At 39.7% G+C, this 24,669-nt stretch overlaps 1 protein-coding gene across 1 annotated transcript in view; it reads left to right on the top strand.

The window, feature by feature from the left end:
• The first annotated feature begins 750 nt into the window (after nt 1–750).
• The window catches only part of LOC144723340 (putative palmitoyltransferase ZDHHC11B), a 28,386-nt gene continuing 4,467 nt past the window's right edge, over nt 751–24,669 (top strand). Inside the window, exons 1-12 of the mRNA XM_078602049.1 lie at nt 751–863; nt 1,024–1,124; nt 4,402–4,491; nt 6,235–6,465; nt 7,244–7,419; nt 12,569–12,670; nt 13,933–14,057; nt 14,386–14,541; nt 16,360–16,481; nt 19,331–19,398; nt 23,055–23,142; nt 23,659–23,737. Of these exons, the coding sequence (XP_078458175.1) occupies nt 4,441–4,491; nt 6,235–6,465; nt 7,244–7,419; nt 12,569–12,670; nt 13,933–14,057; nt 14,386–14,541; nt 16,360–16,481; nt 19,331–19,398; nt 23,055–23,142; nt 23,659–23,737 (1,198 nt within the window). The 5' untranslated portion in view covers nt 751–863; nt 1,024–1,124; nt 4,402–4,440. The remainder of the gene's footprint in view (nt 864–1,023; nt 1,125–4,401; nt 4,492–6,234; nt 6,466–7,243; nt 7,420–12,568; nt 12,671–13,932; nt 14,058–14,385; nt 14,542–16,359; nt 16,482–19,330; nt 19,399–23,054; nt 23,143–23,658; nt 23,738–24,669) is intronic.

The raw sequence follows: 24,669 nt of genomic DNA, 5'->3' as shown, positions 1-24,669 counted from the left end.
GCGGCTCCGGAGCCGCAGGTTGCCGACCCCTGCCCTAGGTCGACTCGGCCTCAAATGCAGGTGGTGTGGTGTGTAAATGCGGCACATGGCATAAACGTCGCCACTGTGGGGAGACAAAGGCGGCCGGGCGTGGTGTCGGCCACCACACCCCCTTCGTTGTGCCGTGCCGGCCTTCATCGGTGCAGCTCGCTCACAGCACTTGGGGGCCGTCCAAAAATGACGTCACGCACCTGGGGGGGGGGGGTCAGACATTCGTGACGATGTGTGACGAGGGGGGGGGTTGAGAAATGTGACGTCACGTCAAAATGCGCAACTTTAAATAAATATAGACAACACGTTCTACTTAATTAAATATTTTTTAAATAAATGTTTTCTCCTACAACATCAGAGTGCAGCGGCACATTAAATACGCACTACAATGACAATAGTTCAAAGCGATTTTAAGCATTTTGGGGGGGGGGGCAGAGCTTTGTGACGTCATATTTGAGGGGGGGGGTCTGACTTTTTGTGACGCCGTGTGACGAAGGGGGGGGATTAAAATCGTCACAAATCGCGTGACGTCATTTACGGACGGCCCCTTGCCCCCAGAGTCTGTCACAGGCTGCGGCGCGGGACCTTTGCCTTTGTAGCCAGGGGGGGGAAGGAGCTTATGTTGATCACGTGCTCGCACAGCGACGCGTGGATTGGGTGAATCCGCGGGTGAGGTCACGCGGGGTCTCGGGGGGAGGGGGGCGTTGCCGTGGTTACCAGAATCTGCGTCTGTGGAGCGTCGGCGGTAAGAGTGGACGGCTGCCTCTGCTGCCTTCTAATATTTAGAATTAAAACAACAACAACGATACTAACAACAACAATAATAGCGACAGGTAGAGTTGATTCCCACTGCATTCGCCTTAATCCAAGCGCTTTGTTTATCCGTGTGTTTTTGGCGTGAAAGGAACGCGAAGGCCGTCCGCGAATTGCGGCATTTAACCCAGGCCCAGCGACGCATTTAGAATCGGAATCTTTTTATTATCATTTACACAGTTTGGTAGCGATCGACTTACAATTGTTGAGGGGAAAGGAAGGCGATGCACTGCAGCAACACGGGCGTCGTCACTCGCCGAGTCGCCCACTAAGAGGCTGAGGTGAGTGCTGAGCACCGATATGGCTCAACGCGCGGTACAATTTGTTGTTGTTGCGCAATCGCCGAACAATTTGTTGACTCGAATTGTTGTTATACTACGAAACACATTGTTAGCATAACCCACCATACTCTTTAATTTTCGATTTGAAGCTTTCGTGACTGCAGGGATTCATATTCTTGGTTCTTTCGGTAAAGTCACGTAGAAGTGAAATAATAAAATAAAAAATAGATTACAAATAAAAATTATCACGACGTTTCGACTGCAACACAAGCAATCATCATCAGGTGTGAAATCCACAGCAATATTTTTTTTTCAAATTTTCTTGCTGTGGTTTTCACACCTGATGATGATTGCTTGTGTTGCAATCGAAACGTCGTGAGCATTTTATTGTTGTATTTGTTATAATTGTATTTTATTATTATTTCCCTTCTACGTGACTTTACCGAAAGAACCAAGAATACGACCATACTCTCGCTGTCCATCGCTGAATCGAGGGCCACTTCCACGCCGCTCAGTCGCAGCAGCAATCAACCCACGTGGACTTTAAAAGGGACGTGGGAGCTCCCCCTCCATCGATTTCACGTGCGCCTCGGAAGAGAACGCGCTCGTTTCTACGTCTGAATATTGTGAAATCGCATTGGACTCTTTGCTTCTTTCGGTAAAGTCACGTAGGTATAAAATAAAATACACAATCGCAACACAAGCGTCACATCATCAGGTGGGAAAGCCCACCTGATGACTGACGCTTGTGTTGCGCCCGAAACGTCGTGATTTATTTTACACCTACGTGACTTTACCGAAAGAACCAAAGAGTATGGATTCCTGCAGTCACGAAAGCTTCAAATCTAGATTAACTCGCATCGTCTTCATCATTGTCTCTCGCGGTCGAGTCGCATCTGAAATACGTTCAGCGCCCCCGTCCCCGCAGCAGAAGCTCACTTCACGTGGACGTCCTCGAGCGCGCGTTCCCCTCCATCCTTTAGCTGCCATTCCGTACCACCCGGCCAGCATCATCATCATCCTTTGTAAACAGCGGCGTGCCCTGCCCAAACACCCACTTTTATTTACATTCAACGTGACATTTTTAACTCGCGTATGTTTTCAAGTTTATCGTGTACGTCCTTTCCTCCCACACCCGATATAGGAAGGTCACCTCCGCCGGTTATCCCTTCACGGTCGATAAAATTCGTAACACTTAGTCGGCAGTAGAGGTCAGTTAATGGAGGCTGATTCCTGCCGTGGGAATGTGAAATTTATCATGAGAGCCGTCAGTGGGAGACCATTCATTGCACCCGACTGAGCAACAGGAGGCATTCTGATTGACCATTTAACCAGGAAGTTTAACTGGGTATTAATATTACTATGTTGCGTTAAACACAATGTGGCGTGGAGGAGCGGATACGCATTGGTTGGCGCACTGGCCTATGCTCCCGACATCTGAGTCGGATTGCAGGTGAAGGCTGATGCCACTAGCGAGTGATATTCGAACCTGGCCTGGCCTCCTATCCCACCACCTCCACGACGAAGTATGGTCAAACAATCCCCCCCATGGCCCTAATACAGCGTAAGGAGGCATTCATTCAGTAGTGGATTGACGAAAAGGTTGTAAGTGTACTATATATAATTATATTGCAGGTATTCCTTTTTTGTTTGAACCTTTATTTCGCGGTCATTTTCGGTTATTTTATTTATTCTCAAAGCGTTTTGTCATTTTGTTTAGCAAGTCACTTATTACAAAGACATCGGTGAATGTGCTTTGGAATTTGTGCATTGAGACCTGTGTTGTGAATGCGTTTCACCCAGTAGGAAAACTATACAAACACAATTTAATGTGAGTTTATAGTGTGCTGCCATTGCATGGTATTTAACATGAACACGTACCCAGGTATGCATCAGTGTCAATAATGTTTTTTTTTGTCAGTGGAATACAGTATATTATGCCAAATATCCCTCTGAAGTGGTAGGAAGCGAGGGCACCTTGAGAAAACCCGGGCATACTGGGGAATACATACTAAAAGATCTGCTACAGATAGGTCTATGACTTATTTGCTATACTGTCATCTCTAGGTTGTCTTGTCGCCATGCAAATGCAGGTGGGTTTTTATGCACCTGATGATCTCTATGTGGTCGACCAACTCTGCTTCCAAATGCAGGATTACACATATCGTCCATCATGGCTACCACACCTGCTTCTTATATCAATGTATAAGTGCAGTACTAGGATAGGAATTACTCAATGATATGACGTGTGTGTAGGCTAAAGGATTTAACTTACTCCACTTTAGAAGCATGCTTTTAGAGTATTTGGCTGTGATACATTTGCACATGATAAGCCACTTCGTTGAGCGATCATGTGTGGTCAGGTCGCTTCTGAAAAATATCTGAGTGGGCCTTACCTGGTAAAATAAATAAATACAACTTAATGGAGATTATTCAGTGCATATATCAAAGCACTAGGCTGTTAAATTTGATCATTGTGCCATAATTTCGGTAGCTGAGGATCAACATATGAAACAGCTGGGTGCACTTGGGCACACCTGGTGTCGCAGATATGTGAACTAGAGCAGACAGCACTGTCTCCCTGCACTGGACTGACTTGACAGCCTGAAAAGAAAAGCACTGTACAGTATTACACGTGTGAGATGCATTGCTTGTCCACGAATATGTGGGAAAGCCGGCTTAATGTTCTCCTAAACTCCCTTGCACTGACCCATATCCTGCTACTGATTCGCTGCCTCATGCCCCCTCCACAAGGATGGCTAATGTACAAATGTCTCCGATCACTGCACAGATGAGATGAGCATTAACTCACTCGTGTAAATGAGTGTTAACAGACTCCATCACCAAAGAGCCGAAGCTGCTTAAAGTGCTGGTCACCTTGCCTGATTTTTTTAAAAATAAAGCAATGGACAGCAGACCAGATGCTGCTGTTGACATAAATTGTGCTGACGTTTAGTGCCCCTGAATGTTGTTTGAGCAGTTAAGTGGCATTTGCTTTCAGGACCACAGTTCTCAGAACAGCGTGGCCAGAGACGCATTTCAATTACATGAGAACTAAGTGCCTCATTTAACCAAGAAAAGTAAATAATTTAAGTATTATTTACGAAAGCAAAACTACCAGTATACTGTATGGGTTTCAGATGTTAAAAATTTGTACTATATTATTTTGAAAGTGGAATACAGTATATTATGCATGTATATTTCTCCATCCAGTTTTTAGAAAATATCTTCACTGTTCACTCCCCTTCTGATACGTATTTTGTTACTTTCCTCACAGCCTCGGTGTAGCTGTTCCATCCTTGTAAATGGTTTTATCATGACTGAAGAGCTTAATAAAGAAGGCAGCAAAGGTGGGCTCAACATACATGTGAGTAATTTTTTTTTATATTGACTGTTAAGAAAAAGTAAGTGAGCTTGGGCACAACCCATCGCTAGAAGGAATGATGGATGATGGACTGGATTGACGATGGATTGACGATGGAGTGGCAGCCAAAGGTGGGTGTTCTGCTGAGTTGGATCAATGAGATCCGCTCATGTGGAAGAGCTAAGTAGATTGTTGCATCACAAGACCGTGAGGGATTGCAAGAACTTGGGGTGGCCTTCATTGTGCAGTGGCTTCATAATGGCTGATAATAATTCTCCTGTATTGTTATTGTGCATGTATTTTATTTATGTTTTGATACATAGTGAGTCGAACATGTTTATTGTAATTTTCTCGAAAGCATTTGCTTTTGTTTTCATTGAAGTCAATGCTTTATTCGACATTGCCAATACGGTATATTTTTTTAATATGCGTTCTATTAAAGCTGTATTTTTCGTAAAAATATTTCTCATAATCAATGTAATAAGGTGGTTATGCTGTAGGGCTGCATTTTTCAAAATAAGCTTGCTGATTGTGGGAAAAAGGACTGCCATGCACAAGCAGAGCATTTGACATACCTCACCTATTTTTTTCTTTAAATGCTTCAAGTATAGTGGTTCTCAGCTCTGCTCCCTTAATCATAAGTGCTTTAAGCAGAAGTTGTTTTTGTGCTACTATGTGAAAAAAGCTATGGCCTTTTGCATTTTTTTATTTGTTTTAAGTATTTGCAGAAATGTTTCCATTACTTACACATGGCACTTGATATATATAAAAAAAAATCTGCTCTTTGCCTTATTAGGTACTGTTCATGAGCATATATTATGGTCAGCAAGTAACACAAGAGATCAATTGAAACTATGTTTCCCTCACTTTATGCGGTAGATGCGTTTCAAGAAAAAGGCGCAAAAAGCTAAACCTCACGAGAAAGCTGCCTGCTGAGTAGCACGTACACACAATGATGTCCCACGTCCGACCACATCTGTGGACATCTGTGAGAAAGAGCTTCATAGATCGTCGGATTCTTACAGTCTAAATAAAGGCCATTATAACATGGTTCCAATGGAGATGCGTTACCAACAGCATTTGGTCAGAGCTTGCATAAGATTAACCACCATCTGTCGTAAACACGCGTTCCGCGAGAAGCTACAACTAACCAATGAGCTTACTCGATCGATGGACCACAAATTAATTAATGCAGCGATTAATCCTCAATTAATCGATACTCTAGCGTGGCTGTCGGATCTACTACAAGCCGAATCGATACAATGGACACCTCGATTCCGGTTCCACAAGAGCATATATGTCTACTCTCTTTCATATATGAGCTGAACTGCGAAGGAGTTTCCCTCCAGGACAAAGAGCGTCATAATGTAACAGCATTATAAGAGGCAGCGATATAAGAGGTATGCCTGTAGAGAAGATTTTGGGTATAAATAGGTTTGCCGCATATACGCGAAATCGCACAAACCAAATCCGCATAGAGCGAGGGAAATCTCTATAAATATTAAAACCCAATATCTTTAACCACATCGAGTATTTTTATTTCGCATGCACACACGTATACACAAGATAAAAACATCCCCACCATTCTCCAGTGCTTTCATCATAGGCTGCTGTGTGGACAATTCGGAGCTCCCCTGAGAAATGGCAGCCGTGTTGCCTTTAACGAACATGTCAATTGTTTCTTCCCCGTTTTATTGAATGTGCGATGGTGCCGCATTCACCCTCGTCGTGACGTTTGTGATGCAGATGTCACCCTGCTGCAGCAAAAGCAACCGGACGGGGCCAGGGAGTAGCCAGAACATCCTGGGTACTGGGACAGTATCAATGCCACGCAAGCACCCACGAAAAAATGGCTGGAGCTGGCCACTGCACCTACAGCAGATTACCGCGTGGTTGGCCATCACCTATTTTGTGACTGTCGGCTTTGGAGCTTGCTTCCCCTTAATGCGGAGTCACTGGCAGCCATTGGCCTACATTGTATCCTTTGCAAAGATGAAAGTACGGCAACGTATCTTCACAACATTTATGGAACTATATTAGTGGTGTTTAGTATTCTCTTGTAGCCAGACATTTTTGGCAATGACCATTGTCCAGCATGGGGAAGCTTTCTGTTTTAGACTTGGTGTCCAAAATGTGAACCATTTATATATTTAGCAATTAAAATGTAATACTTAATGATGAGCTTTTGTCAGTCTGCAGTGTAATACCTGCTTTCCTGGGTAAATGCAAAGTTGCCATGCTGAACCGTTCTTATAAATAAGAAATATGAAAGGTATGACATTACACGTCTTGAAATGCTGTCGCATTTGGATATGTATATTTCAAAATTGTATTATATCGTTGACATGGTGCAGAATGTGTGTTCATGTTTTTATTAACTAAAATTGCTTGTTATTTTCAAATGGGAAGCTGATGTAGAATTAATCCTACGAGCGTAGAAAATGTGTTTTATCTTGACTTGAAGCTTTCGTGACTACAGGAAGTCATATTCTTGGGTCTTTCGGTAAAGTCACGTAGATACGTTCCAATAAAATAACATAAAAAATGTTTTTTGTTAGATAGGTACAAATAAAATAACAAAAACTTTTGTTATTTTTGTTGATTTTATTTGAACCTATCTAAAAAATGTTTATTTTATTTCATTTGAACCTATCTACGTGACTTTACCGAAAGACCCAAGAATATGAATGTGTTTTATATTAACGATTCCCTGTTAATGCAGAGTGTTGCACCTTAACTTGGTCTTCACCCTCAGGTCACATCGTTGGTACTTGCCATTCACGTGCTGATGCATATATTGGCAGTGTCTATTGACCCAGCAGATGATAATGTGCGCAGCAAAATCTTCAGTGAACCAGTGCCAATGTTTGACCGCAGCGTGCGAGCTCACGTTATCGAGAACAACTATTGTGTGCTTTGCAGAACCGAAGTGTGAGTATGGGTGAAATGTCACGAGTTATTTTTTCCCGCAAGCACCATAAATGTAGTCCATGCCAATTTGAAAAGGTCAAATGCATTCTCTGCCTTAATTGTGCATTCATAAAATTGACCTTTGGGTGGCTCCGGGTGCTAGTTACCATGTCAGAACACTGAACCTGCACCATTTAGATCTTTGGATTCAGTTCCAAGCAATATGTGGTAAAACCTGAGTCCTGGAGTGTTGTGAGTTGATGGTCTAAACCCAGTTACCAATGACGACATAAAATACATCAAGTATTTTTTACATTACAGGTATTTTCCAAATGAAATTTGTAACCAAAAGTAATGATATCCCTGTAAAATACTTGTAATGAAAAAAAATACATTCGTGTAAATATCCATTCACTGCTACAAACTCCCTCAAAGTAGTGAACGGGATAAGATACATCACCTATAATGGATAGTCAATTGAAGACACCTGAGAAGTAGCTTCATGATATAGTCTTCCACAAGCCATCTTCTTAAATAGGGTGATGCCCTGCTTTCTTCGAGAGCTACACATTAACATATCTTCGTCTCATTACAATGACATCAAAAGCTCAATTGGAATAACATTGTCATTACAAATAAAACAAACTATAATATTTCCATGTGCTTGATCTTTGATCCACCCATCAATTGGTACAATACAATATTGTGTGATCATGTCTAAATTATCCTGGTTATAATCACAGGGATGGAGACCTTTTCTATCATAGAGGGAGAGTTTCCAGTAATTGTGGAGGAATATGATTCTTAGTCTTTGGGAAGCAAACGTGTTTCAAGAGTAGAGCAGCTAAAGTTACCCAGCTAACATTTAGACTCGAGAATCACTACACGTTAAAGGTAATTATCATATATGTTCCAACAACATAACATGAAGATGAAGACATTGACTAAATGTATGAAAAATGAACCAACTGCTAAATCTGTATCATTAGACCTCCTTTGCCAGTACCAAAATATAATAGGGTTTTTCTCCTTTTTTCTGGCAACAAAACTAAAACCTTTTTACAAGGAATCATGTGTGCATTACCACAATACTTGTAGTCAAAATGCAATATAAAAAACACTGATAATATGTGCATTGTCTTTGAAACTGATTGTCCACACCAGAGACGGCTTTCTTTTGAGCCTCGTCTCAATTGGTGCTAGACCAGAGGACGCCAAAAGGCTTACAGCTCAAAGACAATGCAATGAGACGAGGCTCAAAAGAAAGCTGTCTCTGGTGTGGACCAATCAGTTTCAAGGACAATGCACATATTATCAGTGTTTTTTTAAATTGCATTTTGACCACAAGTATTGTGGTTAATGCACACATGATTCCTTCTAAAAAGGTTTCAGTTTTGTTTCCAGAAAAAGGGGGGAAAAACCCTATTATTATGCTAAATCTGTGTAATTGAAACAACTTCTAATGTAATCCATTACAACATTGTAATAGATAATACAGGTTTTGTGGGTTAGATCACGTAAATTTACGGATGATATTGGTTGCAAAAGCCTACATGTTAAACATTTAATGGATTACTTTTATGTTAAAAGTATGTAAAAGTTTGAGACTAGAGGATGATTGGTATGTTTAATAGAGTGAGGAATGGGAGAGGCGCACATCTGTTAGAGTTTACACCCAGAAAAGACATGGAAATTATACATTTAAAATAATCAGGAATGGAGGAAATGGATGTGGAGGAGTAAAATGGTAAAATTATAAACAAAATGTTTTTATTTTGATGGTCATATCCCAGATATTCAATAAATGCAACACCGGAAGCAATAACAGGGTGGTGAGATGCAAGTTGCAATTTAAAATCGTTAAAGCGAGGGCAAAACAAATTGATTACACATTTACAGAGCACGGCCCGTAGGGCTTAAAATGTCTAATGGCCAGCAACAAACAGCACTTTCAAAGTTGTAATGGATTAGAGTGAACTCGTTTCTTGAATTAAGCAAAGTTATATGAGCTTGGGAAAATAGAGGATGGGGAGGGTATTTTACAGTCGATCGGTGTGAGGAAAAAAGAAGTAATTCTTTTGACCTGCAGTATGGCGGGTTAACACAGTATGGACGAGATGAAACAGTTTGGTAGGTCAAGTCCTCAACATTGGTCTAGCAATCAATGAGTGAAGTTCACAGGGACTATAACCATGGTGATAGCGATAGAAGAGAGATAAGTAGGCAACTTCATTCTCCCGTGGAAGACCATTGTAACACACACATTTTTTGGCAACATTACTGGACAAAAGTTGCTCTGTTTAAATTTAGCTTAATGTGGGCAAGTAGTGTTTTGGCAGCATTACTCTCCAGGGGCCTGAGCACTGAACAACTTGCGCAATTTTATAAATTGCGTAAGCCAAAACTTGTCCGAACTCTGATTCCATGTGGGATTCAGGCAAGGGGAACCGTGTAAATTCTGTGAGAACTCGGGCGCAGCCGAGAACACCATTAAGTTCTCCATTACTCACGTCCACACAAACACACAGACACGAATACACACGCACGCAGCTACACTCACAAATACACACAGAAACACACAAACACATGCGAGCAAAATTGCACACATCCACTCCCCACACAAGCGCACTGCCAAAACTAGACAAAAAATATCCCCAATATAACCTTTTAACAGACTGTTAGCAAGCACCTATTAAAGCCGGCACGGTATATGACACATACATAGATACACCTAAACTTACACAAAAACACTCTCACACCACACATGAAGACATTCCCATGCAAAGTAACACACTCGATAACTGGACATGAAATAAATTCACACATCACACCTACATTACTTTTAAAAACAGTACAGGTGTCTCTCACTCACTTTATGTGGGTTCGGTTTGTGTGATTGCACGTATATAGGCAGCTAACCTATTTCTACCCAAAATTCACTATATGCGGTTTGAATTCACTCACATGCGACTATGTGATCACACATGGGACATCATTGTGTGTGTAATGTTTGCACTATTTGGCAGGCCGGTCACATGTGGTTTCACTTTGTGTGTCCTTTTCTTGGAATGCATCTACCGCGTAAAGCAAGGAAAACCCGTAATTACAAATATATAACTTATCTCAGCCACAGGACTGGCTGAGGTAAGTTGATGATGTCAGAGTGGCCAAGTTGTACGGGGAATTTACTGCAGGATTGTTTTCCTGGCAGCTGATTGGCTCGTGTAGCAGGAGTGGTGACGTAATCTCTGGCAACCACTGACGCGCCCAGCATTGCTATCTCGTTTGGACACGCACAAATACTCTGCGTGTTCACCTGTGTAGTTTCGGAGCCTTGACACCAATCGCTCTCTGGCAGACAAATATTTTCCTTCTTGAAACCCCTATTTGCCATCATAACGGATGCAGTGCTGTTTTAGGCAGTTAGGTGTATTTAGATGAACATAAAAGTAAATTACCTATGTTACATATTTTCTCCTTTGGCTCATTGAGTAATTAAATTAATGTTTTGTAATGCTGGCTACATTTCAGTCATTTTTTTATTAGACAGGCACATGTCGTATTAGGTTCATCTGTGTTCTAAATAACACTTTTTTAATCCATTATCTAACACAATGTTTTTTGTCCCTACATTTTAACACTAGGGCAATTGTGCAATTATTAACACACTATTCTCTGATGAGTTAATTTCCGAGCAACGGCGAACAGTGGCGAGTGATAACTGAACCAGACCTGGGCCCCTTGCTTGAGCAACCCACATTAACCAGTGTGGAGAAGTATAGTCAATCAAACCCCATGCCCGATACAGTGTGGGGAGGCCTTCATCCATTCCTTAGAATGACATAAAAGCCATCATTTATTCTTTATTTTATTAGTATAGCTGTCATTGAACATTGCATTTCATGGTTTATTTGTTTAGAAGAGCCGCAAAATCCAGGCACATGCATGAGGCTGATTGTGCAGAAATCATTACTCAGTTGTGTGTGCTTAACATTATCTGCAGCAGATGCTGTATTAGTAATAGGTTTGACAGGGTTGTGCAAGCTAGTGAACCACTGCTATTTAATTAACTTTTCGGCTTGTTTTATTGCCAGGTCAGCCCAGGGTGTTATTGGTAGGTTTGTTTAATATGACAGTGGACATCATATGAGGTTTACGGCTGCGTGCTGCATGTATCCACACTATTTTACTTTGTTGCTCATATGTTTAGGGCACCTGATGGTGTTATCTTCTCTGTTGTAATCTCCACACAGCCATCTTTGATATTCATTTATTAAGCTTACATCAGTTTTTATGTCACCTTCAGCTCTTGGGGAAAAAATGCATACAGATACAGGTTACTGATATTTCTGCCGAAAAGTTTTTTTATATAATGTTTTCATGTAAATAGCTGCCCTCTTATAACAATTTCCGTATGTTCAGTGAAGTTTTTGTACTTAATTTTTGTTTGTTATTATTTAATTGGGGGCCCAACATTGCAGGCCCCTTTGTTAAGTTCTGCAATCATTTCCTTACGTTGTTATCGTAACTGTCTTAAGATGGTTAATCTTTTCCATTTTTTATGCCAATTTCTCCAATCCAATTTCAGAAAATAAATTCTTAACTTGCTGTCAATAGCCTTCATGTAATCTCGGTGTAGCTGTTCCAAATTTATGAACTAAGATAATTGTTGGAAAGACAATTAGAAAACACAGCACTATGTATGCCTAGACCAATTATTGAAGATGAAACAGGATTAAAATAAATAAATATGCAAATAAATTGGAGTGCTTTCAGGAAAATTGAATTTATTAATGAAAAGCAAGATCTGTGTTCCTCAAGAAGACGTTTTTCAATCGAGTGCCTATTACCTGCTGTGACAGAAAACAAAAGATAAAAAAGGTTACGTGAAGAAGCATGGCAAGATGCGTGCTTTGAATGACACTAAGAGGTAGATAAATACTTGCGTCAGGGAACAAACAAATGATAAATTCTTAACAAAGCAAGCATTTCATGTAAAGATGCATGGTGGCCACTACCATAGCCAATGGATAGTCTTATTTGGGTGTTGCTAGCTTTGACAAGATGTATTCACCATAATCAATGCAAGCTGTTTTAAGTTACCTGAAACTGTTTTTATTGAGTGGTTTCTTTTTTAGGTTTGTAAAGCGTTGTTTTTTGTTTCTTTTAGGGCATCCAAATCAAAACATTGCATTTCATGCAATAAATGTGTTGCTCGTTTCGACCATCATTGCCACTGGCTCAACAACTGTGTGGGCAGGAGGAACTACTGGTGAGTGAGTGGGCAGCACCAGATATACTATGAGACCTCCTTTACCAGTGGCAAAATATAGTAATATGTGTCTACCCTTTCAACTGGTACAAAAACTGACACTTTTATACAAAGCACCAGATATGTTCCGCATCGCCCACATGCATTTATTGTGTGTGACTTAACGCATGGCCGGCACACAACCATTTTACAATCCTGTCCAAAGAATGCCATTGAGTGCTGCTCATTCAAACCAATTATCAGTTGCGATGGTTGGTTCTTAACCTGGGGTGCACGCTGCACCCGCTACGGGTGCGAGATGCCCTTTCTGTGGGTGCACGACACAGCCAGATTTCTTTAGAAGGTCAATCATCGAAACACAAATTAAGCACGGGCATGTAATTGCAATTACTTTGTTTCATTAAACCCCTATGTATTTACGTTCTACATTTTTGTAACGATTAGGAAGCAAAGCAGGTGCACGGCTGCAGTAAAGGTTAAGAACCACTGGCTTATATTTTCATCTTAAAATTTTCTGCAAGCCTAGAGAAACGTGGGTTGTTAACAGCGAGGTAATTTTAACTTCTGATGATGTCCCTTCCCGACGGAGCACGTGCATGGCTGTGGATAGGGTATCGAGCAGAATATGACGTGATTTATGAATGTAAGGTTGCATTGATGCTTGCACTCAATATACATGCCAATGAATTATGTGTGTGAATCGATTATTATACATGCAAATTATATACTCATTAAAACATCTAGTTAATTGGGCAAACAATTGTACAAGACAATATAAAGGAGACAGGGAAAATAAGACAAAACAATATAATCTTTACCCTGAATCATAATCATTGCTTATAATGGGGTCGGTGTGGGGGTACGAGTGGTTAAATGTAAAACGTGTTTTAATCATCATTGACCTTTAAAAAGCTATGTATGTATTACAATTTTTAAGTAGTGAGTTGTTCCTTGGAATATGAATATATGAAGCCACACATTGTGGCAATATAATAACAATAGGTCTTGGGGGAAAAAAATCACTGTTGGAAAAATTATTCACTGTGGACTTTGCTTTACTACATATTGATTTGTTTGACCCGCTTCCATGGATGTCACATGCACCATATACTGATTATGGCATGTTAGCAGCACTAGCTCATAGTGCACACAGAAATGCATCTTCTAATGTGTAGAAAACGTTCAAGAAATATATATCCGACTGTTGGTCCCCAATGTGCTGTGAGCATGGTAAGTTGATTTTCTTTTCTGTCCTGTACCAGGTTCTTTTTTGGCACGATGATATCTGCTGTGATTGGGCTCAGCATTATCTTGGCCAGTATAATGTATGTGTTTATCCAGTACTTCATCAATCCAGGAGCTCTTCGGGATCATCCTGCATTCTCAGGTTTGTTTTCACCGTCACATCTATTGGCATATTGAGCCTCGTGTTCAACAGAGGGCAAATGCCTCCTGACTTAAAAAAAAAAGTCACTGAGCTGACGTTCCAGCCAGGAAATGTGAATGACACATCACAGTTGTCAACAAGCTTAGATATGATGTATAAGTTTAAAGTGCGATACATCATGAGGTCCCAGGATGGAGCCAAACATGTATTCTTGTGTAGTAACTTTTCGTTATTACGTTATAACGTTATTAAGTGTGTTGTTAAAAAAGGATCATGTACAGTTGAGCCATTTGGAAATTAACAAAATGTATATTTTTTTCTTTTTCAGAATTGAGTGGTCCAAATGAATGGCTGGTGTTCCTGCCATCTGCTCCTTTGCGCATGAGTGGCATTAGTTTTATCATCTTTGTTGGGGTGACAATGTGTTTTGATGCAATTTGCTGTATATTGATAATGCAGCTGCTTTGCAACCACTTTTACCTATGTAAGTAATACACCCTGGCAGTTTACTGCATACCCTTAAGGTCAAGTGTGTTCAAGCTATAGATAACCAGTATTTACAAGACTTGCCCATAAATGAATTAGGAGTAAAACTATTTGAGTAAAACTTTCTATTATTATATATGTTTTTAAGACAAGCGAATAATTTAATACAGTCAAACCTATTGCTGGTTCTTTCGGTAAAGTCACGTAGAAGGGAAATAATAAAATAATATTAATATAAAACAATACAAATTCTCACGACGTTTCGACTGCAACACAAGCAATCATCATCAGGTGTGAAAATATGTTATTTAATAATATTATAAATATTATTTTATTTTTTCCCTTCTACGTGACTTTACCGAAAGAAAGAACCAAGAATATGAACCCCTGCAGTCACGAAAGCTTTAAATCAACAGTCAAACCTCTTTAGTCACCAATTTTTTCTTTCCCGAAATTAATTTTCGCGATATATATTTGTATACCAGTTTAACTTTCGCACCTTTTTCCTTGGACTATTCACGGTTTGGCAACATCTCATCATGGGGGAGGGGCACTGTCGTACAGCAGTGGATTGGCCCGTGCGCTGCAAAATGCTGAAGCATTTACTCTTCCATTGCCGTTGCCTTTTGTGCTTTTTCTTCTGATTTGTGGGTAGGGTTTTACTTCGATCATGGGGACTAAGCGTCAAGCGAGAGGAGGAACTGAGAGCAAGAGTAAAAAGGCAGAAAAAAGTGATAAGCTTAGCTCAAAAAGTACAATTGTTGGATAGACGTGCTATCGCGTGTGTGCTCTTGGCTGCCGTTACATGATAAACGAGTCAACAGTCAAATGTATTGAGAAAAACGAGAGGGCAATTATGGAAAGTGTAGCGGCAAAAGTAGTAGCATCACACCCCCATCGTTCAAGGTCAATAAAAGCACAAATTAACAGTATAATTGATTACGTGTTATGTAGCGTGTTATCTATTCGAATGATTGTACAATTTAATTAAGTGGATGCTATTTATGTGTACAGTACAGGATTAATGTTATGAAACATTTTTTCCCCAATGTTTAGTCGGACACGGCAACCTAACCCCCTTTTCTCCCATATAACCATATCATCTACATTCGCGAATTCTACTTTGACGCAGATTTTCAAGAACCTAACCCTTGCAGATGTGAAGGCCTTACCGTACTCATTTCCTTGGATAGTTGCTGCCAAATTTACACTAGAGGGCAGTGTTCACACACACAACCTAGATTCAAGAAATTCTGTAGTGTTCATTGTTTTTTTTATAATGGACTAAGCTTTAATAGCGCAGTGCTCCTCCCTTATAAGTGCCATCTTCATCATTGATACATGAAGTCTACTGGCAGTGTGTAATATATTTATTGCAACTGTAAATGTACTATCGTAGTTATTTTTTAAATCTATACACGGAAATGCACACATGCCAGCTGTCACTAAGGGAGAATTTATGCTTTTGCTGTGAAATGAGAAGTCGGTTAGGTCAAGAGATTGCAATGACCGATAGTATGGGATTTCAGTTGGGACACGATGTGAATTGACCTCTGATGAACTGCATTATCGTGGAGTGCCTCCTGCTGAGCATCCATTGATGTCTGCAGTGACAATACCATGCAGTATGTTATTCGCCATCTTCAGCCAAAGAACTGTACGAGTACATTTAATGTATTGGCATGCATAGCATGCCACTGGATTACTTGTTAAACTAATGAGACTTGGAAGTTAAATATACATTTCCTCGGTGCTGAGACTGAGCTCATTCGCTCAGCATTGCGTGTGACACCTCACTGGCCCTTGTGTACGGCAGTCTACCACAGGATAACCACATATGACTACATTGTGCTGAAACGCAATGAAAAGGAACGTCAGAAGAGAATCGTGGAAGAAAGGGCGGCCAAGGCTCAGCAGACCAATTCTCATGGCATTGAGGTAACCCAGTATTTCCTTTCAAATTATACCAAATTGCACATGTGCCCAACTGGCTTACCATTTGCATAGGAGACAAACGTAATTGAATTATTACAGTGTCTACAAAAAGACTGATGAATATGGTTGCAGTGTTGAATTGGCGTTAATGCTAAACGCATCCTTTCTGCATTGGAATAAACTCTTGATAGTCATACCAGGCGAACGGTGATGAGCTCTACACACTGATAGACTTGTTTTTACATGGATTGGTACAAGTAATGCGATGCAAAGCAAGACAAATTTTTCAGTCTTAATTTGTACTGTCCCGCTTGTTTATATTTTTTTCTCTGTCTTTCAGCTCGTATAATATTTGCATATGATTTGAATGACTGATGCATGATTCGATGCATGTTTCGTGAATATAAGAATCTATTTTAATCACTAAATCAATCCATCGTTAGATATGCCCACATGCCTGGGTGGCTGTTTTATTTTGTTTTACTTTAACTAATCAACCGTTGTCAAAAATGGGTTAAACAAACATTTTGCATTTGTGAATTAAAACACAAAGGACCCCCCCCCCCCCAGCATGACCTCATTGTTTAATATGTAGCATCGATACACGTGAAATCAATACAGCTTTGACATTTACCCAGTGTTGTATTGTCAACCAACACTGGGTAAAACAACATGTGCATTGTCGTTCTCTTCTAGCAGGTGCACCTTTAGCATGTGCACCTGTTGTTCTCTTTTAGCCCCGCCCCCCCCCAATACGTTCCATTAATTGGCTACCACATTCAGATAAGCCCCTCCCCCCCTCCTCCCCCCTTAACTTGTATTTAAGAACTTGTATCTTGGACTCTCTGCCTCACTTGATACAGTAAATCTAGCTGTGACGGCCCCACCTGATGACGGAGACTTGTGTTGCCTCCGAAACGTCTCGTGATTTATAATTTTATTTTATTTCTATTATTACTTTTATTAATTTAAATTTAATTTTTTACCTACATGACTTTACCGAAAAAACCTAAGAGTATGAATCCTTGCAGTCACGAAAGCTTCAAATCTAGAATTTCATGTAGACTCTGTGATCGAGTGAAAATATTGTTTGCTTCCGAAAGCAAAACAACAGATACACACATTGGCTGCTTGCCAGGTAGCTTGCCCCTTAGCCAGAGAAGATGGTCAGCACTCGTGTTACTTCACCTAACTGCTGCCTATCTAGTTATTTGATAGACCTTATTTTTAGTCACTGTTAGCACTTAAGAGAAACACTGTACAACGGTTTACTTCTGCAGTGTGCTGTCACCATGGCACACGTTGGACTCACCCGCACTTTTTTTTGTGAATTTAAATTAGCGTGGTGAGAAATTTGGGCAGTATTATTCTGGCGCAGCTTCAATGGCTCAATGAATGCCTTCTCCGAGTATGACACCTGTTTTTGGTCATGCGTAGAAAAACAGTATTATGGCACCAGAATATTTTGAAATGAGAAGATAATTCGATTGAACTTGATCAAACCTTTAGGCAAGCATGCTAATTCTGCAGGCCAACCAGCCTGATTGCCTAATGTTCCAGGCTCGTTAATATGTTTTTAATTGTCCTGTGCACGCACGTTAAAGTGTGGCATGTACACATACACGGTTTTTTTGTTATCATTGCTGTGCATGAAATATGTTGTCAAAACTAAATATCAGCAAAAATACTATGCATGTCGTATATGGCACATTGCACAAATAAGAGGCTTCCTTGATGGTAAAATGAAAAAAGACCAATAACCTTTTCCCTCAAATTTATTTATAGTTTTTTTTACATATATAAAGCATTTCCAAAGCATTGCGTTTCCAAATAATAAATAAATAGACCAAGTAACATTTAAAAAATGTGGAGGGCCCATCTACATAACCAGTGTACAACGACGGAAGCAACAAAGACGAGTCAAACAGCAGGCTGTAGCTCGTTTCTAAGGGAATAGTTTTGTTTATTTACTTGGCTGGCAAATGATAGACATGCCCAAGGTCAACAAAAATATATTCATGATGTTAGTTTAAAATTGGCTTTTATTGTTTCACGTGGGTGGGGGTCGGTCATGTTAGGAGGGATATGGTGCCAATAAAGAAGGCATCGGACAGTTTTAAATACATTTACTGTGAATTTTTTCATAAACCTTTTAGAGTCAAGATGCATTTTTGGTTACATATGGATTGCAACACTTTCCTAGGTGTGCTTTGAATAAACTCCTAAAAATAAACAAGTACTGAAAGCATTGCTTTTTGTTGCTTAGCGACAGTCATAACTGTTACATTTGCACGAAATTTGGTTGTGTTTGGACAACTGCTGATGATGATTATGTGGTCGTTATTTCTGATGAATGCTTTGTTCAGCTGGGATTGATCAGTTATTGTTGTTTTGTGTGCCTAAGTGCTGTCCAGCTCACATTTCACACAACCGTTGCTTAACATTGAGTCCGTAAACACGGCCACACAAACAGGGTTTAATGTTGATCAGATTACCACACTGTAATATGATAAAACAGCCCGTTCAAACAGCTGTTAGACGTAACCATTTTGTAAAAAATATAATCTTGTTATGTAGTGCACACCAGGTATTTCCAACACATGTGTGAATTAAAATCTTCAATCATTCTGACTATTAAAAGTTTTGCCCCCAAGAGCCTTTGAAAATAATCATGTAAGAAAACAAATTAAAAGACAATGTGATATAATTCACACTTAGAATGACAATAACACTGAATAGTATATAACACTGCTGAGTGAAAAACATTGGTTGATTCTTTTTTTTAAAGGAATATATGTTTTAAATTTGGCTGGAAAGCTCTTTCAATTTGATGTTCATTTTCTGTGTTTCAGAATGCTAATCGTGGTGCCCCAATTGCAATCAATATGGACTTTCCAAAGCAGCTGGTTCAAGGACAAAAGCAAGTATTTGTGAAAATCTAGTTTGTTATTCCGTCTTACTGCACGCCATGACATGGATCACAAATTAAGTCATTCACAAAGAAAATGGAACAAAAACTGAGAAGTATGCAAATAAGCATAATAGATGCATGCTTGGAATTATGATTAGAGACAAGAGGAACACATGTATTATACAACGGATGCAGATTGACTAACTACGACAAATAAGTGGGGCTGGGTAGGATACGGTGTGAGAAAGGATGATAACTGATTGGCAGAAATAATGATGGAGTGGCAGCCGAGGGATGGAACGCATCGAGAGTATGCCCGCTCAGGAAATAGAGTAATGAAATAAGCGCGTGTGCAGGTCCTCGATGGATTGTTGCATCTCGGTATTATGGGAGATGGTGGCATTGTGGGGAGGCCTTTAACCCACAGTTGATTGATCATAGCTGATGATGATCATTGCAGTTTGTGAAAATAATTTTTATGCAACATTTTTTCATGGGGCTCAAAACATTTATGTATAGCCCAGACCAATGGGATTGAGTGGCAAAGTGGATTTTGGTAAGTTTTCTTGTGTTTCGTATTTGTACAATCATGTCGGGAAATATTAAAAGGGCCAAAATTAACAATGGTCTTCTGAAACGTTTTTTGTCCACTCTGGGAATCTCTCCAAGAAAGCTGATCTACACGTCTTGCCATGGAGATACGCAGAAGGGATATTACAAGGTTCCACCTGATAGCATTCACCCATTGATCTTCCACAAGCACTGAGCTGTTCGTTGTTTCTGGAGAAAAATTGATAATATTGCAGTGTTCAGATATTGAGAACATAAATTTGATCCACGTAAGAAGTAGCTTTATCTTGGGTTATATAAGACATTTTATTTTGCCAGCTCCAGCAATAACCACTCCTGTTTCATAATCTACAGCATATGCATGGAATGTCAGTGGCAGCATTTGTTATGATCACCAACAACAATTTATTCACGGGCATAAAGCCACAGAGGCACCAATGTAAAACTTCTCAAATAAAGCGAGATCTGTGTGGGGTTGCTATGGAGATGCGATCAGGATTATGTTGAGGCTGCCGGTCCTGCGTGACCATAACGCATACACAGGAGTGCTGGCCGGGCGCGTGTTGCTTGATTCCCGAATTCGGACATGCTGTGCAAGGGAACAGCTGCTCCGTGTGGAGGCAAAAGCGACGGTATGGGTTACACTGAAAAGCACGCCATCGTGGGCCTGGGTAAGCTGCAGAAATTGTAGTGTCATGAGCTAAAAATGGATGTGCTCAGAGGGAGAGGGGTGGACACAGCCAAACTGTCACTGTGCAGTGATTTCAACCATATTGCTTCAATATTCACTTAGATACGTAAAAGTAATGCGTTGGTTATGTTGAGCGCAGTGTTTGTAAAATCTGACATGCCAAATGTCAGGACAGCTATGAATTGCCAAAGTGCTATCGTACTCTTTGGCTTCTTAACTATTTTGGAAGCTCGTGTACTACACAGGGAATGAGATAATGTAATTCTTGCAAGCAGGATTGCATTTTTCTTAGACAATGTGTTGTGTAAACATTTATACCGAATAATTAATCTTGCAAGCTGCTACCAATAGTTGATGTTACAAGTTTTGGTAGTTTTTTTTACAATACTGACCTTTTTTATGCCTTTGCTGTCTGTTGAAACATAACTTAACTTCTGCATGTCTATGAAATGCATGAAGGATTCTTAAGTCTAACAAATAGATCACTAATAAAATAAATCTGGGAAATGTGTCAGTAATTATAATACATTTAGCAGCAGGGCCTTCAAGAGTGATTATATAGTGACAGATCCAAAAAGCAATTTTGTGCAGACCAAAGTGGTGTTTGGGCAATATTGTACAGTATGATACTTAATCAAATCCTTACCAAAATATAAACTGACGCAGATTACCGATGGGCACTAAAATTATTTTCCTCAAAAAGGTCTTGAGACTCTTCAAATAAAAACTGCAATGAGCGCAGCACATTGATCACATATGGATGACAGTGTTTGTTTGCTTTTCAAAGATATGCTATGCAATTAAAAACTCAATAATTATCACCATCAGCCATTTGTCATTCCACTGCTGCGTAAAGTTTAGTATTCTATAATCAAATTGATTTGGTCAATACCACTTGATGTATAGAATATGGTGACATTGATAAAAAGAAAACATTACATTTGTGCATCATACTATTTAAAGCTTCGAGCATTTTAAAATCACACTCCTCGTTTGTGGCTCAGTGGCAGAGCGAGTGGCTCGCAATCACAAGGTTGTGAGTTAAATTCTAGGTTGGACGTTGATAGCCCATCTTCCCTCTGGGGTTAATAAAATCAGTATCACTATTTTGGGGAGATCAACAGTGGTTGTAGACCCCCCACCCCCCCACCATAGGAATGTCCCACAACTGTAGACATGAGATGACCATTACCTTCAATGCCCATTTGAGCAGGAAATCACGTGATGTGTTTTGACCTCATTGTTAATGTACAGGATTATGACAATGGTGGCTCATAATGATTTGACTGCAATGAAAAAAACCCAGCGGTAATGTTTTATCATGCGAATTAAAATATGTTCTTCAATGTTGTACTTGTTTTAATTCAGCTTATGCGTATACCTGCCCATAAAGTTACTATTGCATTTGAATTAAACATTACAGATTAGCAGGTGGGCAGAGCAGTATGAATCAGATTTTGACTTAAAACTTTCGTGACTGCAGGAACTCACATTCTTTGTTCTTTCGGTAAAGTCACGTAGATATAAAAAAAAAAAAAAAAATTTTTAGCTTTTATTATTTTAACATTTTTTATGTACATTTTACATTTTAATCTTTTTTCATTTTATTATTTTTAGATTTTTTAGTTTTTCTATCTACGTGACTTTACCAAAATAACCAAGAATAGTATAAATCAGAGTTTGCACACTATGGGAATTTTATTTTATGAATTTAATTCCTTGTGCCAGTTTCATGAACTAATTAGTTTTTTCTTCTTTCTGGCAAGTGCACCATGTACTGTTATATAAGTAGCACATGTCCAATTCTAAACAGACTGAAACAAAACTCCGGAGTAAATGATGCATAGTGTGACATTTTGCACAAGTTGGAGCCTTGTTCTTCGCGAACATATATTCAAGCTTATGATCATAAGTCAGTGATAATAATGAAAGTCTCATCGTACAAAGTATTGAAGCTTTATTGAATAGTGCTAATGATGAACATAGTTCGCAGTTTTATAAAATGTACTATGATATGGCAGAGGCTTAGCAGTGTCTGTGATATTAGCCTGTGCTGAGTGTGCTCAGGACATAATACATTGTCCTCTGTCCGTAATGGTGCAAACTGCTGCTGAGCTGCATTAAATTAAGCACATTTATTTTTTGCCAAAGCAAGGAAAAATGCCTATTAAGGTGTTTCTTAGCTGGCTGTTGCTCATTGAATGAATGAACCAAAATAGCCATCGACTGAACAGTTTTAAATGCTTTAATGTAACTAGGTAAATTCCGTTATTTTTTGCCATGTAATTTTGCAGCGTATTTAGAAGTTAAATGTCTAATAAAAAAAACTGTGCTGTCATGTATGCACTTACACTCAATGATACTAAGTTGGGATGAATGAAGAACTGTTTATTTCATTTTTCAGAGAAGCTTCTAAGGCAAGAACGGATGAGAGTAGCAAACATCTGGCTCTGCCACCTGCCCAAGCGTCTGCCCAGACCTCCTGTCACGTGGTAACAGCACCAAGCTTTTTTTGTTTTGTTGTGATGCATCACACACGCGTTGCTATTTTCATGTATGTTGCAAGTGATTTTCAAAGTCGTATTGCATTCGTTTTTTCCATACCCTCCCTGGAAAAGGAATTTTAAAAATGCCTGTACTGTATTTACTGACATGTCAATGACAGTATTGTACGAAGTTTTTTGGAAAAGATTTGCATGGCTTGTGTGCTTGAGTATTTTGGAGTAAATGGGACCTTTGTGTTGTGTATTTTATATGGTGATGTAGTTTGTCAGAATTGCTACACTATGATCCAAATTGTTCGGTTATGAGTGATGATCGTGCATAATAGCAGTGGCGATTGATATCTGGAACATCCTGTTGGTGTACTCGGCCTAAAAATGAGTACCTTGTGCAATGTGTCAGCATTATCAGTCAGTAAATGTGGCTGGGTGAGGTCCTGCTCCTACCAGCATTTGCTCCAACATTTGACAAGCATAACTTGACATTTGTATTTTTGTATACTTTAGGTTGACGAAAATAGGAAGAATACCATAAGTATCTCATCCAAAAGCTCATTGGATAAACAGCGAGAAATTTTCAACAAAGGTACTTAATTTAATAAAATAATTTTATACGTTCACAATACACACCAAATCTGTTTCTGAGAATCAGTTATTTTACAATTAATGATTTTTCCTTACCCAGCTACCGCTGAACAATGCTGTTGTCACACCCCGACTCAACATTTGCAATTCTCTCCTCTCCATTCTCATCTCCAGACAACCTAAATGCAATTACTCGCACCCATAAACAAGACGACGTCATCTTAATTCCTTCCACTGGCTCCCACATCAATGCCAGATCAATTGCAAGATTGCACTTACCATCTTCAAGCTTCTCCATGTACTCACCCCCTGGCTAACTCTCTCCACTCTCATCTTAATCTACTCTCCACAAATTCTCCACCCCAGCAACTGAGGCTTTCTGTCAAAGCTCCGAGCGTCCAACCTTTGCTGAGAGGGAGGTCACTCATTCTTTGTTACGCCCACAGTCTGAAACTCACTTCCCCTACCATCTGTGCTGTCAACTTCCTACCCTTGTTAAATTTCAGGCTCAAGATGTTCCTTTTTTCTCTGCCTATGACTGACTGCCTCTGTCTCTTCGTTATGTAAATGACCACTATTTCTTTACAGTGTCTTGAAATGTTGTTGCTTTTAGTTGTTATATAAATCCAAATTGTATTGTTTTTTTTTATTTTAATCATTAAATTGTTAATGCAAGCCAATTAACAAGAAGAGAGACTGAATTTTGCCAATCTTTCTATTCCTGATTTCAAGAAGACATCCTCAAGGTGACTTGTATTTCTGAGGTTCAGAAACCACAAGATTTGTCCAATTGTTACACTGCCGCAACACAAAAACTGTGTGTATTGTACTTATAGTGCCGGGCTATGTATGATATTATCCACTGGTGGCGCAGTAAACAGCACGTCATGTTACATATGCGGCAGCCTGCGTTGTGATTTCCGGTTATAGCTA

The sequence above is a fragment of the Lampetra planeri genome, chromosome 17 (assembly GCF_965212315.1).
Source record: "Lampetra planeri chromosome 17, kcLamPlan1.2.h2, whole genome shotgun sequence".
NCBI classification, from domain to species: Eukaryota; Metazoa; Chordata; class Hyperoartia; order Petromyzontiformes; family Petromyzontidae; genus Lampetra; species Lampetra planeri.
The sequence above is the reverse complement of the archived record's forward strand: the minus strand, read 5'-3'. Positions and strand labels throughout refer to the sequence as shown.